General features: G+C 37.3%; 1 protein-coding gene and 1 pseudogene across 1 annotated transcript; both read right to left on the bottom strand.

Annotated features, from left to right (window-relative positions):
- Positions 1 to 501: 501 nt before the first annotated feature.
- LOC140526759 (heat shock cognate 71 kDa protein-like) lies at positions 502 to 2,197 on the bottom strand (annotated as a pseudogene).
- Positions 2,198 to 6,045: 3,848 nt separating this feature from the next.
- LOC140518392 (olfactory receptor 2D2-like) lies at positions 6,046 to 7,038 on the bottom strand. The gene has a single exon (XM_072630536.1). It carries the CDS (start codon positions 6,976 to 6,978, stop codon positions 6,046 to 6,048), a length of 933 nt encoding a protein of 310 aa, XP_072486637.1. The 5' UTR covers positions 6,979 to 7,038.
- Between the last annotated feature and the right edge of the window lie 10,879 nt (positions 7,039 to 17,917).

The following is a 17,917-nucleotide window of genomic DNA, read 5'->3' as shown; positions in this document are numbered from 1 at the left end:
AGAAAATATGTGTTCATATGTGCCTTTATTTCATATATCATTTTGCCTCTCTTGAGGACTCACAAGGAAAAGTTACACTTTCTACCTAACTACTATAGATGTTCAGAAAACCAAAGATGTAGGCAGGTTCTTGGGTTTGGGGATTTTTAAATTTTAAACCATCTTAATTGTTAATATGTTCCTTTATTATGTTCTATTATTCAGTTAGCTATCCCTTGTAAGAAAGAATAAAAAAGGAAAGACCAAAACGAATATCTCTTTTCTTATGGTGCCAATTTTAAATAGTTTTTATTCTCCAGGACAAGAATTGCATTTCCACTTGTTTACAGTACTGGTAAAGTGCAATGTTGTTCACTTCTCTCCCTCTGCACACATTCAAGTATTCAGAATGCCCAGATTTACACAGTAGCTTACATGTTACTTTTAAACTGCTACTGCCTTGGCTACAAATTTTGAGTCCTATTTTTGAAAAGCTGTGTGGAATGCTCTTTCTTCTGTTGTTTAGTCCACCTCTTCAGTGGTGCATCCAGAAGAAGCACCTCCAGATGGGGCTGCTCCACCCCCTGGGAATCCACCAGGCATGCCTCCTGGCATGCCCCTTGCACTTTGGTACAGTTTGGTAATGATAGGGTTGCAGACCTTCTCCAATTCTTTCTGCTGATGCTCAAATTCTTCCTTCTCAGCAGTCTGGTTCTTATCCAGCCAGTTGATTATTTCATTACATTTGTCAAGGATCTTCTGTTTGTCTTCATCACCAATTTTGCCTTGCAGTTTTTCATCCTCCACTGTAGCTTTCATGTTGAAAGAATAAGATTCAAGAGAATTCTTGGAAGACACCTTGTCTCTCCTCTTCTCATCCTTGGCCTTATATTTCTCAGCCTCCTGGACCATATGCTCAATGTCTTCCTTGCTCAGACATCCTTTATCATTGGTGATGGTGATCTTGTTCTCTTTTCCTGTGCTCTTATCCATAGCAGGAACATTGGGAATGCCATTTTCATCAATGTCAAATATTACTTCAATCTGAGGAATACCTCTGGGTGCTGGAAGGATTCCTGTGAGCTCAAATTTGCCAAGAAGGTTGCTATCCTTTGTCATTGCCCTCTCACCTTCATAAACCTGAATAAGCACACGAGGTTGGTTGTCTGAATAGGTGGAAAAGGTCTGTGTCTGCTTGATGGGGATCGTGGTATTATGTCTGATCAGAAAGGTCATAACTCCACCAGCAGTTTCAGTTCCAAGGGAAAGAGGAGTGACATCCAACAGCAAGTCCAGCACATTCTCAGATTTATCTCCGGACAAAATGGCAGCCTGGACAGCTGCACCAAAAGCAACAGCCTCATCATCATTGATACTCTTGCTGAGCTCCTTGCCATTGAATAAGTCTTGCAGAAGCTTCTGGATTTTGGGAATTCGAGCAGAACCACACACCAGGACGATGTCATGAATCTGTGATTTATCTAGCTTGACATCTCTTAAGGTCTTTTCCACAGGGTCCAGTGTGCCACGGAAGAGATCAGCATTCAGCTCTTTGAAATGGGCTCAAATGATTGATGTATAGAAGTTGATACCTTCATAGAGGGAGTCAATCTCAATACTGGCCTGGGTACTAGAAGAGAGGGTGCATTTTGCACGTTCACAAAGCAGTGCGAAGATGACGAACAGCTGTCTTGTTCTCACTGATGTCCTTCATGTGCTTTTGCTTGAATTTGGCAATAAAATGGTTGACCATTCAGTTGTCGAAGTCTTCCCCACCCAAGTGGATGTCCCCAGGGGTGGACTTGACCTCAAAGATGCCATCTTCAATGGTAAGAATGGAGACATCGAAAGTACCACCTCCAAGGTAAAAAATCAACCCATTTCTCTCAGCACCAACCTTTTCGTCCAAGCCATAAGCAATAGCAGTAGCAATTGGCTCATTGATGATTCGGAGCACATTGAGACCAGTGATGGTTCCAGCATCTTTAGTGGCCTGATGTTGGGAATCATTGAAATAGGCTGGTACTGTGAATATGGCATTTGTGACAGTCTTCCCAAGGTAAGCTTCAGCAATTTCTTTCATCTTGGTCAAGACCATAGAAGACACTTTTTCTGGATAGAAACTTTTGGTCTCCCCTTTGTACTCCACTTGGACTTTAGGCCTGCCCGTGTCATTCACCACCATAAAAGGCCAGTGCTTCATGCCTGACTGAATACTGCCTCATCAAATCTGCAACTAGTCAGACATTTGGCATAAAAAACTGTGTTGGTGGTGTTCATTGGAACTTGATTCTTTGCAGCATCATTGATTAAACGTTCTGTGTCGGTGAAGGCAGCACAGGTCGGGATAGTCCTGTTTCCTTGGTCATTAGCAATGATCTCTACTCTCCCATGTTGGAAGACTCCTACACAGTCAATCTGGTAGGTGTGAAGTAGTACCTAAGAGCTATTTCAATTTGCATTTCTCTAGTCAAAAGTGATTCAACACCTCTTCATATGCCTACAGATACCTTTGATTTCTTCATCTGAAAACTGCCTGTTCATATCCTTTGACCATTTATGAATTGAGCAATGGCTTATGTTCTCATAAATTTGACTCAGTTCTCTATATATTTAGAAAATGAGATGTTTGCCAGAGACACTTGCTGTAAAAATTTTTTCCCAACTTTCTGATTCCCTTCTAATCTTGATTGCATTGGTTTGTTTATACAAAAGCTTTTTATTTTAATATAATAAAAATCATCTGTTTTACATTTCATAATGCTCTTTATCTCATTTGATCATGAATTCTTCCCTTTCCCATACATCTGTACCTAATACATTCCACTGATTTTCCACCCTTTCTTAGCCAGTACCAGGCAGTTTTGATGATTATTGCTTTGTAATATAGTTGGAGTTCTGGCATTGCTAGGCCAACTTCCTTTGTATTTTTTCATTAATCCCTTGATATTCTTGACCTTTTGATCTTCCTGATGAATATTGTTATTTTTTTCTAGCTCTATCAAATAATTTTTGGTAGTTTAATTCATATGGCAATGAATATGTGAATTAGTTTAGGCTGAACTGTCATTTTCAGGAGTAACTGTTATTTTTCCAATTGTTTAGATGTGACTTTATTTGTGTGAAAGGTGCTTTGTAATTGTATTCATATATTTTCTGAGTTTGTCTTGACAGGCAGATCCCCAAGTACTTTATATTGTTTACAAGTATTTTAAATGGAATTTCTCTTTCTATCTCTTGCTGTTGGGTTTTGTTGGTGATATAAAGAAATGCTGATGCTTTATCTGGGTTCATTTTACATCCCTCAACTTTTCTACAGTTGTTAATTATTTCAAATAGTTTTTTAGTTGATTTTCTGGGGTTATTTAAGTATATGATCATATCATTCACTAACAGTGATAATTTTGTTTCCTCATTGCTTATTCTAATTCCTTTGATTTCTTTTTCTTCTTTTATTTCCATAGCTAACATTTCTATACTATCTTGAATTATAGTGGTTGATAATGGGCATCTGTGCTTCCCCACTGATATTATTGGGAAGGCTTCTAGTTTATTCTTATAACAGATAATGCTTGCTGATGGTTTCATATAAATACTGCTTACTTTAAGGATCCTTACTATTCTCTCTACTGCTTATTTTGGGGGGGAGGGAGGATTTTTTATTTATTAATTTGATTTTAGTTTTCAACATTCACTTCCACAAGATTTTGAGTTCCAAATTTTCTCCCCATCTTTCCCCTCCCCCACCCCAAGATGGCATGCATTATGATTACCCATTCCACCAACTTGCCCTCCTTACTATATCCCCCTTATTTTTATTCCCTTGTTTTCTATTTTCCTATAGGGCAAGACAGATTTTCATACCCTATTGCCTGTATATCTTATTTTGCAGTTTCATGTTAAAACAATTTCTAACATTCATTTTTAAAACTTTGAGTTTCAAATTTTCCCCTTTGCTTCTTTTCCACCCATCTCATTAAGAAGGCAAGCAATTCAATATAGGCTATACACTTGTAGTCTTGAAAAACACTTCTGTAATAGTCATGTTGTGAAACGCTAACTATATTTCCCTCCATCTTATCCTGCCCTCACTTATTCCATTGTCTCCTTTGAATCTGTCCCTCTTCAAAAGTGTTTATTCCTGATTATCCCTCTCCCAACAGGCCCTTTCTACTATCATTTGCTCTCTCTTATCCCCTTCCCTCCAACTTTTCTGTAGGGTAAGATAGATTTCCGTACCCAATTGAATGTATACGTTAGTCCCTCCTTAAACCTAGTCTGATGAGAGTGAGGCTCACTCATTCCTTCTCACTTCCTTCCTCTTTCCTTCCACTGTCAAAGCTATTTCTTGCCTCTTTTATATGAGATAATTTATCCCATTCTACCTTTCCCTTTCTCCTTCCCCTAGTGCATTCCTCTCTCACCCCTTAATTTTATTTTTTAGATATCATCCTTTCTTATTCAATTCATCCTTTGCTGTGTGTGTGTGTGTGTGTATTTTTATATAGAAGAATCAGACAGGACTGAAAAACAACAAAATAGATAAATTTTTAGTGTAGTATCATAATTGTCTGTCTTTGGCTTTGTGTTATTACTCTGTGTCTTACACAGTTCCCATTTAAGCTATAGCTTTGGAAAAGTAGATTTTAAAAAAGCATATTGTGATTCAAATGGATCTACCTGACTGCACTCTTCAACCCAAATCACTCTGGCTTTCATTGAATGACCAATAACAGGTCCCAGTCCAAGTCTTTGTTGTTCATTGTTTGGATTTTGATGGCTTATAGTACAAATATTACTAGCTTTTTGTTCTCACCAAAGACTCTGAAGGTCTTCTCTTTCCAGATCTACACTTCGGTGGGACATCTTTTGTCTCAATTTTTACCTAGCCCTTAGTTATTGAATGGGCATTGCCTTAGATAAACTGAGACCCTGGAAAATCCTTAATTTACAAAGCTCAAGGTCACCCTCTGCATCCTGGCCATCATGAGTCCCCTTGACTTTTGTCTTTCAACTGAACTCTGATGATTGTGGAGCAGACAATGAGGCTGATGACTTTTCATAGCTCTGCAATACTTAAAACCAATTCACACTCACCTTAGTGATGTCACCAGTCCTCTTCAAGAATCACTTCAACAACAATAAATATTTGAATGACTTTCTCATGAGAAAGGGATTAAACTTATTCAGCAAGAAGAATTAGGGAGATGGGCAGAGAGCCAAACTTGGCTAGCTATATAAAGAAACTTTGTTATAACCAGAGCTGCCTAAAATTGGGATAAGCTAGCTTAAGAGGTATTGTCTTGACTGCGGTTCAAAGATACATAGTAATAGATTGAATTACATAACTCTGAGACTTCTTCTAACAAAGAGATTAAAAAAATTGAGGGCATATCTTCTCACTCCTTGAAATTAAGTTCACTTATATTCCCTTCCTCTAGGTAAAGTCCAACCTGACCATATCAAATCAACAAGTCAGCAGGAATTTGTTAAGCATCTACTAAGTCCAAGGCACTGTATTTAATACAGAAAAAATCCTGCTGATATGATCTTACCTAGACAGAGAATGATAGTTAAGTAACTTCACACATTTTGAACACCATATTTCCATTAATGGATGTCTAAGATCATGTTAGGGTTTTTTTTTTTTTTGGTAGATCTCTCCTCAAATGTGTCCCTCTTACTCCTCTGGTTTCCAAGAATTTTTTTCATTACACATTGCTCTCTACTCCCAAAATCTAGTACAAAATATCTAGAAACTATGATAACTCCGCATTAATAAAGCTTATCCCTAAGCCCTCCATAATAGCATAGTTTCATGCAATTTTCTAGAGCGATAGATGGCATTATCACATCTCTTTCTACACCTGAGGCATAATGCAAGTGTACAATATACAAATATTCTATTTAAATTTATATAATGATAGTAAAATTCATTCCCTACCATCAACTATGAGGGGAAATGCATTTCCTCTATTTGCAAGTGTATATGGGGGGGAAGAGGTGAGTTGATAAAACAACTTTTGAAACTAAGATATACTGATAGATGAAATTATAAGAAGCTCATTATCTCCATGATGGTGCTTGGTTGGCTACATTCTTGAGTGCTCTCTTTACATCTTTGTTCCTCAGGCTGTAGATAAGAGGGTTAAGCATGTGGTTTACCACAGCATACAACACAGACACCATCTTCCCTTGCTCTTTGGATGACCTGGGTGTCATGTAGGTCATGATTGCTGATCCATAAAATAGGATAACCACAATAAGGTGAGAGCCACAGGTGGAGAAAGCCTTGAGCCTCCCTGAAGTTGTCTTCATCCTGATGATAGTCATTATGATAGAGCTGTAGGAGACTAGGATCAAGGACACGGGTGCAAGAAGAATCACCACACCCATGAGGAAAATGGCCATTTGTGATCTGTGGGTGTCTCCAGATGCCAAGGCCAAGAGAACTGGGGCCTCACAAAAGAAATGAGCAATCCTATTGTCTCCTTGGTAGGGGAGGCATAGTGTGAATGTAGTATCCACTAAGGATATTAGAACACCACTGACCCAGCACCCTAAGGCCAAATGGCCACAGACTTTCCAAGTCATGATGACAGAGTAGTGCATGGGATCACAGATTGCCAAGTATCTCTCATAGGACATCACAGCTAACAGTGCACATTGTGTAGCACCAAAAAAGAGGTATAAGAAAAGCTGGGTTGCACAGTTCATGAAGGATATAACCTTCCTTTTGGATAGCATGTGGATTAGAGCCTGGGGAACAATGTTGGTAGAAGAGAAGAAGTCAGCAACAGACAAGTTACAAAGAAAAAAGTACATGGGTATATGGAGGTGTGAATCAGTCAGAACCAGGATGATAAGGAGCAGGTTTCCAAGTGTAGTAACCAAGTAGATCCCTAGAAACAATACAAAGAGTAATGCTTGAGTCTGAGAGTCATCAGAAAGTCCCAGGAGGAGGAATTCTGTCACCCATGTCTGGTTGATCTGGCTCATGTTCTTTCTGCTTCTTTAGGAAAGACTCAACAGATATTTGATGTGGGTATGTAACCTATGGAATAATAGAATTTTAGTGTTAGAAGGGTCCTGAGGTGTCATCTGGTTCAACCTTAATCCTGAACACCTGTTGTGATCAAATTTCCAGTGATCATCCCCAGCGTTAAGTCGAGCAATATAACCAAAGGAAGTGCTTTTACTATTGGACAGGGCAAACTGTTAGAAAGTGTTCCATAATGTATGGGTGTTTATACAGCGAAGGGTAGCTTGGTATAGTATAGAGAAAATGACATTTCTGGTGTCTGCACTTTACAGCCAAATGTGTTTGTCTGTCTGATGGTGGAAAAGCGTAATAATGAAAAGAAAAAGGATAAAGGCATATCAAGACAATAAACATTTATAAAATGCCTACTATGTTCCAGGCCCTGGGTAAAGTGATGAAGTTACAAATAAAGGTAATGGTCTGTTCTCTGGGACTTCATCATGCCATTGAGGAGACAACATCTAAACAACTAGGCACAAACAAGATATGCCCATGATAAATTGGAGGTTATCTCAGAGGGAAGACATTAAGATTAAAGAGGACTGGGAAAAGTTTCTTGTGAAAGGTGGTATGTTACTTTAGATTTGAAGAAAGTCAGGGAAGCCAGGAGTTGGGAATATGGAGAGAGAAAATTCCAGGCACGAGGGACAGCTAGTGAAAATGCTCAGAAGATGGAATATTTTGTGTGTGGTAGGAACAGCAAGAGCCCAGTCTGACTGGATCACAGAGTATGGGAGGAGGCGTAAGGTGTAAAAACCATAAAGGTAAGAGGGACTAAGTTATCAAAGGCTCTTAAATGTCACACAGATGACTTTAGATTTGATCCTTGAAGTAACAGGGACTCCTTGTTGACTGAAGAGGGAGGGGGAGTGGCATGGTGAGAGTTTAAGCATATCAATTGATAGCTGAGTGAAGGATAGATTGGAGTGGAGAAAGGTTTGATCCAGGGAGACCAAGAAGGTATTGCAGCAATGCAATCATGAGATGATAAGGTGCTACATCATGGTGGTGGCAATGTCAAAGGAAAGAAACGGCCATGTAGGAGCAATGTTACAAGGGTTACAATTCTTGGGAAAGCAATCAACACATGGCACCTCTACCTCCTATCCCTGCATTCCTTTAAATTCTCTGTAATGAATTCCAACCTCATCATTCCACTGAGCTGCTCTTTCCAAAGTTACCAGTAATCTTTCCATTGCTAAATATAATGATTTTTCCCCTCAATCCCAATTCCCTCTTCTCTTGATCTCTCTGTATCTTTTGACACTGTCAAGTTCCTGCTTTTCCTGCACACTTTTTCCCCCTTAAGTTTTCATGATTGTTTTTTTCTTTGTTCTTCTATCTGTAACCTCAGTCTCATTACCTGGATCTTCATCCAGGTCATGCCCACTAACCATGAGTGTCCCACAAGAATCTGTCTTGGTCCTCTTCTCCCTCAATATTATCTTGCTTGTTGATCTTTTCAGTTCCTAGGCATTTAATTATCATGTCTAGAAAGATGATTCCCAGATTTATATATTCAGTCCTAACATCTGTCCCAACTTTCAATCAAACATCACGAATTACCTTTTAGATAATTTAAACTGAATGTGTCAAAGGCATCTCACACTCCTACATGTCCAAAAGTGAAGTCATTATTTTTCTGCTAAAACCTTCTCTTCTTCCAAACTTTACTTCTTTTGTAGAAGATATAAAGTCAAGTCAATAAGCATACATTAAGTGCCTACTATGTGTTAGGTACTTTGCTAAGTGCTGATGAAGAAAATAAAAACAAAATAAGTCAGCACCATCTTCTCAGTTATCTAGACTCAGAAATTTTATGTTATCCTTGAATCCTCAATTGAACTCACCACACCTATTCAGTGTGTCACCAAAACATGTCATTTTTCCTTTCAGATCTACTCTCATGTCATTCTTCCACTCACATGACTACAACCCTGGTACAGGCTCTCATCACTTCAAGCCTGGAAATAGTACCACAGCTTTATGGTTGCTCTTCCTGCCCCTGGTTTCTCCCTATTCCTACCATCTTCTGCTCAGATAACAAAACAAGCTCCCTAAAGTACATATCTGATCAAGTTGCCCCCCTTCCCCATTCTCAATGAAGTCCAGAGGCTCCCTATTACCTCCTGGAACAAATAGAAAATACTTTTATGCTTTTAATTCCCTTCAAAAAATAGCTCCTTTTTACCTTTCCTTTCTGACCCCCTTTCTCCCTTCTAGGTACTCTCTGCTCCAGTGACGTTGTTCTTCTTGCTATTCTATGAACAGGACAATCGATCTCCTGATTTTACTGACTGTCCTCCATACTTAAAACATTTTCTTTTGTCTCATTAATTTCCTTGTTTCCCTGTCTTCTTTCCTCCCTCTTCTGGAAGCTGCCTTTTCTGAACTCCCTTCACGGTTGGTACTTCCTTTCTATGACTGCCTTACATTTTCGTTGTAGACATCCTGTATGTCTATTCTTGTCTATGTGTGGTCTCTGGCATTGTATGAGAGTTAACAGAGGGCATGTTTGTTTTTTGCCTTTCTTTGTATTCTTGGTGTTTTCTAACATTCATGGTACACAGTAGGTATTTAATAAATGCTTTTTGATGAGGAAGATGAAGATGGTGGGTGTTTCTTTTTGGGAAACTGTCAACAATTCAGTCTTGAGTTTATGATGGTTTCTTTGAAATTACATTACACCATGTGACATAATGGAAAGAGTGCTTCCTTTGGATTCAGGGGATGTAGGTTTAATTCTGCCTCTCCTGCTTATTACTTTTGTGACTTTAGGCAAGTCACTTATCACTTTTGGACCTCAGTTTCCTCCTTGCAAATGAAGGTGCCTGGTATTTATGAGTTCTGGAGTTAATTACAGAATTATATCTACAATCTTTTGATCTATTCTTTGATATTTAAGAGACATTAACAGTTTATGCTTATGCTTTTTCCTATGGTGTCCTTTTTAGAGATCTGCGTAGTGTAAGTCAAGATTTGGAGACTGCCTAGGTGAAGAGGCAAGTTATAAAATTAGATAATGGGCGATTTATTGGTGTCCTTACATAGCTATGAAAGGATCAATAAGCATTTTTCTTTCAAAAGATCTATGGCATGCTTCTTATTTCTATGGAATCATATTTTGTAGCAGCAAATGGTTTTCACATCCTCATGAATATACACTTCATTTTGTAATAATCTTCATATCTTTCTGTCTGTGTCTCTGTCTCTCTTCAAATTGCATAAAATCATATCTCTGATTTAATTTCACTATGGAATTCTGAGGGAGGAAATTCCTTTCATCAATGCAGATCATGAACTCCTTTGCACCACATGTTCTGAAATGTTTCTTGGGGACAATTAAGTGTTAAATTACTTGTCTAGTGTAGTGCAAGTTATGCTCATGTCATTTTTTGATACTAATATGTTCTGAATTGTGTCTAACCCCAAAGACATGATAACCCCCAGATTTCTTTTTTCTTCCCTTTTATTCAGTTTGTGGCAGGCATGTTTTCCTCCCTATCCTTTCCTTAGAGCTGTGATAACCTTTTCTGATGGCCAGCAAGGCAAAGGTGCCTCACTCACCTGACAGATGTTCAACAACACAGGTACAGAAGAGAGGCCTTACCCTGAGACCCTCTAGGAAATCCTTGGACCAACCAAACCAGAAGCCTGTTACTGGAATCTCACGGACTATCCTGCCTACACTCATAGAAAAACATTAAAAGCCCCCAGCAGTCTCCTTCCAGTTGAGAGCTCCTATCTCTGACTCAAGGCTATTTGGGTGCTTTCCACCCTGGGGAAACTATATCCTCCCTACAGGCATCACCAAGAGCTTCTCTGATCTGCTACTCCAGATTACTTCCATCTTCCTCTTCCCAATTTGCTTCCCTTGCCACTGGACCTCAATGCACCCTACAGCTGACTGTTTGGTGTGGTAAGTGTACCATAAAAAAATCTTTCCTTTAGTGACTTAGGCAACAGATTCTTCCTTCTTCCTTCTAGTACCCAACAAATAAGGTATGAATTAGTGGTAGACAGTTCTAATATATGAGGTACTGTCTAGAGCTAGGACTAGCAGCACTCTGCAACCTTGATGAGGATGGCACAGTGATATAACCCACGAATACAAAGACTCTGCATCTCAACCCTGGATTGCAGAATCAAGAATCTCTTCTTTCTTTAGCCCATGAGTTGTTGACTAGGACTGGAAACTCCTTCATTGAACCCCATGTCCCGGCAAACAGGGACTCCTATTACCCAGGAACGACCCTATTAACAGAAGAGGCAAGAAATTCTAAAGCATCTAGGGTCATGGGATTAGCATGTTTTAGGGATGGGAGTTGAATTCAGGTCTTTCTGAAACTGCTTCTCTAATCATTAAGTCATCCCCCCCACAGACACATATACAATACACATGTGTATGTATGTATGTATGTATGTGTATCTCTGCATATCTATAGCTTTGATAGCATTAGATTTATTGCATGTAATTAATGTCTATGCTCCATTGTGTCCATGTATATTATAAGTCTAACACTAATGTAATCTATTGATAATATATATTCCTGCCTTACTGTCTGGAAAAATGAGTAGAATAAGTTCACTCCTCTTTTTCTTCTACAAATCACTGTGTGTCTTGGCCCCAAATCTAATATAGATACCACATAGGAGTATATATTTTAAGCTACTGGTTCTTTGGTGAATAATCTACACCAACTTAAACAAAAAATTTGAACTACTGATACTTTCTTCAAAGATGAACCAAAAGATCAAAGAAATGAAAGCCGCTGGAGAAGAAACGCAAATTTTTGTTTTAGTAGGAGAGTCCCCCATATTGCAGTAAAAGGCAGAAACAAGACTAGATGATTGCTGTAATTACCCTGGCAATATGATCCTCTCAGAGCATAGTGCATATATTCCCCTCAACCATCTTCAACATTCTGTTCACCAAGTTGCCAGTGTCCTTCCTAAAATGCAGAACCTAGGACTGAACATAACATTCTAGGTGTATCATCAATAGATGGTAGCAATGGTAATTAATATTGATTGTTGTATATTTCTTAATGTGGTCTAAAATAGGAGTAGAATTTTGAGATTTCATATAACTTTGACTCATTTTGAGTTTGTTAAAACTTGTGTTCCTCAAATCTCCATGTTTTTCTTTACATAAATGGTTCTATAATCTTACTTCCCTCATACTGTACTTGTGAAGCTGAATTTTCTAACACAGATTTGGAAGCTCATGGTTTTGCTTATATTATCACATTGGGTTCAAGTGAATCTGTCTTGTTTGTCAAAAAGTTTTTCATCCTGATTCTGCTATTCAAAATATTAACTTTCCTTTCTATGTTCTATCTTTCGCAAATTTCATTATGATACCTTCTAGGTCTTCAAGTCATTGGTAACAATTATACATGTCTGGTCAAGAACAGGTCCAATAAAAACCCTTTTCCAGATTGACTCTGGGTTCAGTCATTTACACTCTTCCAGTTCCAAGTAAATGTATAATCATAAAGCCTATACACTCTATCTCATGACAGCCTTCATCCAGACCTTTGATGAAATCTGTATGCTTCTTATGAAACATTTGCCTGGACTAACAATCTTGATAGCATTTTCAATAATCATATTATCATCTCTCCTTAACGAAGCCACCTTACCTCTTAGCCATTACTATAGCCTTTTCCAATTGTTTAAATTGTTTCTTTAAAAATATGTTATAGAATATTATCTGAAATTAAAGGCAATTTTACTGATCTCTAGTTAGGAACCTCTTTTCTTTTCTCCCTTTGCAGACTCAGTCAGTCAATCGATAGTTATGTACTATCATATACCCTTATTTAGTCCTTTGCTACTCTCTCATGAGCTAAGTCAAGAACTGAATTAAATAAAATAGAAATAAAAACTTGCACAAATCCATTTTAAATCCACCTTCAAAAGCCTTAACTTATGATATTCTCATCCATGATATTTATCTTATTTTGATTAAAAACTCAAGATCGTTCCATTATTCTGTTTTTGTTAGCAGACATCCAACAATTGGTAATCAGACGTTATTAACTGGGATGGCTAATGTTCCTGTGAATCAAAATGCTTACTGGCAGGATGGACTATTTAATTATGAGATCAAAAGAAAAGATAAATGAAAATTCCAGAAGTCAGCATAGCTGTGTTGATTTCACAGAGAAGAGAACCTTAGATACACCTTCAGAATTGTTAATACATGAAAATATCTTCGCTTTTAGTCACTGCACAAGTGTTTCTGATAAGTACAAATCTCTTCATGCTGTTCTCATTTATTTCAGTGACACTATCAGATTACAAGCCAAAAGACAGGGAATTCTTTTCCTTACTATGTCACATAAAACAAAGCACTAAACAAGAATTCAAAAGATTTTCTCTAATCTTCCTGCTAAGTGAGAGATTCAATGATTCTATAATTTTATAATTCCTGGAAGCTCTCAAGCAATTAATTATAACTTAGATGGCATTCTCATTTTTTTCTTGTTGGGAAAATGGGTATTCACTCACATATTATGTGTGCTACTTTGTCTCTGCTGCTATGGTTAATTCTGTAAATATGCAAATTTCTATTAGAATAAAAGAAAAGAATATATATTTCTTTAAGATTAGGTCCTTTTGCCATTGCATCCTATTCACCTGATATTGACAATAATAGGTGTTTTAATGAATGCTTATTTACACTAGGAATAGTAAGTAGCCTGGCAAATAATAGGGGCTTGTTTATAATTTTGATTGATTTCTGGAAGAAGCATGAATCCTAGAGACTATTCAGGTCATATCTGTTCTTAGGTAGGTATATTCAGGGCCTCTAGATAGGACCATATCAGAATGCAAGCCACTGTCTAAACACAAGAATATACTGAAGCATGCTGTAGTCCTCCAGTGGTTGGTGACAAAAAGATTCAATGTTTTATCTTTTTCTCAGGTCCTTGAGATCTGAAACCACATTGTAGGTTTGACAGAGGTGTGCATTTTCTCAAGTTAAGCTAGCCACTAGCAGGGCTGGGGAGCCAGCAGACTGGAGACCACATGTGGCCTTGTAGGTCTTCAGGTGTGGCCTTTTGACTGAGTCCGAGTTTTACAGAACAAATCCTTTTATTAAGAGGATTTGTTCTGTGAAGTTTGGATTCAATCAAAGGGCCATATTTGAGGACCTAGAAGGCCACATGTGGCCTTGAGACTGAAGGTTCCCCACCCCTGGTAGAGGCACCAACTCCCATGCTGTATAGAGTGACTTTTAAGAAGAAATGACCAAAATGATTGTCATTCTACTATCAGTTTTGATTACAAAATCATCATCATAGTCATCAATATCATCTCCACCTAACATTTAAAGCTCAAAGTTTACAAAGTGCTTACTCTCTTATTTGAGATTCATTAGAACCTCGTGCAATAAGTGGTATTATTATACCACCTCTTTTTTTTTTAGAAATAAGGACACAGAGTTGATCGAGGGTAAGAAATTTGCTCTGTTGACATAGCCACAAAGTATACAAGGAAAAACTTGAATTTTCACCTTCCTGGCTCCCAGGTTAGCACTCTATCCATTGCTCTTCCTATCTCAAGCATAGTTAGATATAAATAGCAACCAAATAGCCACTGTACCAAAGGATCTTTTCCTTTCCTACAAACCACTATTCCATGTTCATGCCATATCAGTTAAAAAAGTGTGTGTATTGGTGATGAGAGACATGGGTGTCATATTGAAGTCAACTGGGTAGTTCCACTGTGAAGTGGAGAATCCATGGATATTTAACTTCATGGACAGGGGATTTTGAAATAGAAAGAGAAAGCCTTAATGATACTGAATGTCACGTTGCTATATCTTAGATCAATCTCCGACTTTTTCAGCAACCTTTTCTCATTACTCTTTTTCTATTCCTAAAAATCATTGTCTTACCTGAAAGTTAGAAAAGGTCATGGCATTATCTCATAGCCTGTGAAGAGAATCCAAATGAGGAAAAATATAGAACAGATTGGGAGATATATCCACTGAGTTTGAAAGAGCAGGTATCTTATCAAGAAGGCAAAAAGCTTGTTTCAAATTATTGTAAAACAATAGAGAATAGGAAGAGAAGTTGAGGCAAAAGGGGCAAAGTAGAAAATTGTCTCAATTTATGCTTTCCCAACCTCAAGTCTCCTTGGCATCTTGGATACTTACCTTAGAAATAAGGGCTGATTTTTTGAGTATAGTCCAAATTTAAGGAGATATGATCAGAGATGGTCTCTAGAGTGTTTAATATGCTCTGGAGGATTGTTCTCATTATGATAAATCTGAGCTGTTTGTATCTTTTCAGAGTGATGCTCAAGGGGAGCAAAGAGAAAATTTCAGTGCAGATGCTTCAACACTACATCTCCACCTGAAAATTCTGTATTTCTTCAGTTTTCCTTTTGTCATTTTCTTTATGTTTATATAGAGAGGTGAATAGATGAGTGACTGTGTGACCAGAGGTGAAAACTATTATTTGGGGGAGCATGACATAAGAAATCTATTTGTTAATTCATAAGAGCATGATCATAAGAATAATTCTAGATTTGAAGGTTTGTTTTATCAAGAAGAAGAAGTTATTTCAAAAGTCTCTAAACATTGATTGATGGAATTTTATGGTTTTGATGGTTTAGTCATATTTGAAAATTTTAAAGCATGATTAGATTTAGAGGATCTCAGAATTGGCACCTCATAGGCAGCTTCGTGTGACACAGTGGATATGAGTGCTGAAGTTGCAGTCTGGAGGACCTGGCCTGCCTCAGACACTATCTGGAAGATGCCTTTTTACAAAGAATCTTTTTATTTTTCTCAGTTGCACATAAAACCAAATTTTAACATTCATTTTTTGTAATTTTTGAGTTCTGTGTTCCCTCCCTCTCTTTCTCCAATTACCTCACCATGAGAAGGCACTTTGATATAGATTATAGATATATAGTAATGCAAACCACATTAATTATATTAACATATTAGTCATGTATCTTTAGGTTTGCTTATTTTAATTGTGGTGCTTCATGCATTCCATAAGGGAAAGGGCTGCCAAATGAGAATTCTATGTTTCAAAGTTCTCTGCTGGTAATTCATGAAAATTTTAACCTTGTGTAGACTTACTGTCATCTTATATATTCCATTATAATTGCACTACATCTGACATTTATTTTTTTGGGGGGAGTTTTAATCCTATAAAAGTTTTTAAAAGGTATGAATTCATACATCTTTTTAGGCACATGATTCCCATTTCTTTGCAACAACACAATAGCAACTGTCTTCTTCATATCTCTTTAAATATTGTGAAGTTTTCAACCCGCAACAGTTCATTTGAGTTATGTTAAATCCTTTGAAAAATCATGGAGAAAGAGGGAAGATCTTTTTTTAAAGTCTAATTAATTAATTTAGTTTTAGTTTTTAACATTTACCTCCATGAGATTTTGAGTTCCAAATTTTCTCCCCTTTCCTCAAGATGGTGTGCAATCTAATATAGGCTCTGCATATACATTTATATTAAACATATTTTCACTTTAGTCATGTTGTAAAGAAGGATTAGAAACAATGGGAGGAACCATAAAGAAGAAGAAAACAAAAAAAGAAGTTTAGGAGAGAGCATAAATAGTATGCTTCAATCTGCATTTAGATTTTCATATTTCTTTTCCTGGATGTGGACAGCATTTTCTGTCGTGAGTGGAAATGCTTCTGAAGAGATCTGCAAACACCCTAGTTTTAAAAAAAGTAATTAGAATAGTATTTGCAAACTATAAGCATTTTCAAATGAAAGAAATGATCATCAAGAATCAGCATGAATTCATAAAAAAGTCTTATTCATAAAAAGTCTTATTAACATAAGTATAAATTGATAGTATTATTAGCAACAATAGCTGACATTTATAGAGTACTTATTATGTGCAAGGCACTGCTTTAAGCACTTCACAATTATTATCTCATTTGATTCTCACAACAACCCCAAGAGAGAAGTGGATTGTTTTTCTCATTTTACAGATGAGGAAACTGATGCTTAAGTGAATTTCCCTGGGTCACACCATCAGTAAATATCCAAGACTGAATTTGAACTCAGATCTTCTTGACTCCTGACCTAGCATTCTATCTACAAAAACAAGTAATTTTATGAACAGATAAACCTCTGCCTTTCATGAAAATTGATTTTAAAAATCATATTTGTTGATGAATTGGGATGTTTTGTGAAGAAAACCATGGTATAGTAAAGAAGAAGGAAAAAAAAATAGTTGAATTTGATGTCAAAAGACCAAGATAACAAGGTGGTTCAGTGTTTGGAGTTCTGGCTCTGGAGTCAGGAAGACCTGAATTTAAATCCATCCTCAGACACTAGCTTTGTGGCTAATCACTTAACCCTGTTTGCATCAGTAAAATGAGCTGGAGAAGGAAATGGCCAACCACACCAGTATCTTTGCCAAGAAAACCCCATGGATAGCTTGGTGTGGGGTCATGAAGAGTTCAACACCACTGAACAAAAGTCACAATTCTTCCCCTTCCATCTGTATGACTTTAGATAAGTCCTTTTGGACCTCAGTTACTTTTTTTTTTGTAAAATGAAAGGTTGTGGTAATCTCATGACACCCTACTTTTCACTTCATTTTGTGTCAGTTCATTTAGTTCTTGCCAGGTTTTTCTGAAACCGTTCCCCTCATCATTTCTTATGACATAATAGTATTCTATTCCATTAATATACCACAAGTTATTCAGTCAAACCTCAGTCAATGAACAGTTACTTTGTTTCTAGTTCTTTGCTACCACAAAAACTGCTGCTGTGAATATTTTGAAGTATGTGGAGCCTTCATGAAAAATAATTTTATTAGAAATAAAGAATAGAAGTAAAAGGATATCCAGTGATTACAGTTGACATAAAAGGATTTTGCTTCACAGTTGAC

This window comes from Notamacropus eugenii, chromosome 1 (assembly GCF_028372415.1).
Source record: "Notamacropus eugenii isolate mMacEug1 chromosome 1, mMacEug1.pri_v2, whole genome shotgun sequence".
Taxonomy (NCBI): Eukaryota; Metazoa; Chordata; class Mammalia; order Diprotodontia; family Macropodidae; genus Notamacropus; species Notamacropus eugenii.
This window is presented reverse-complemented; position numbering and strand designations above follow the sequence as displayed.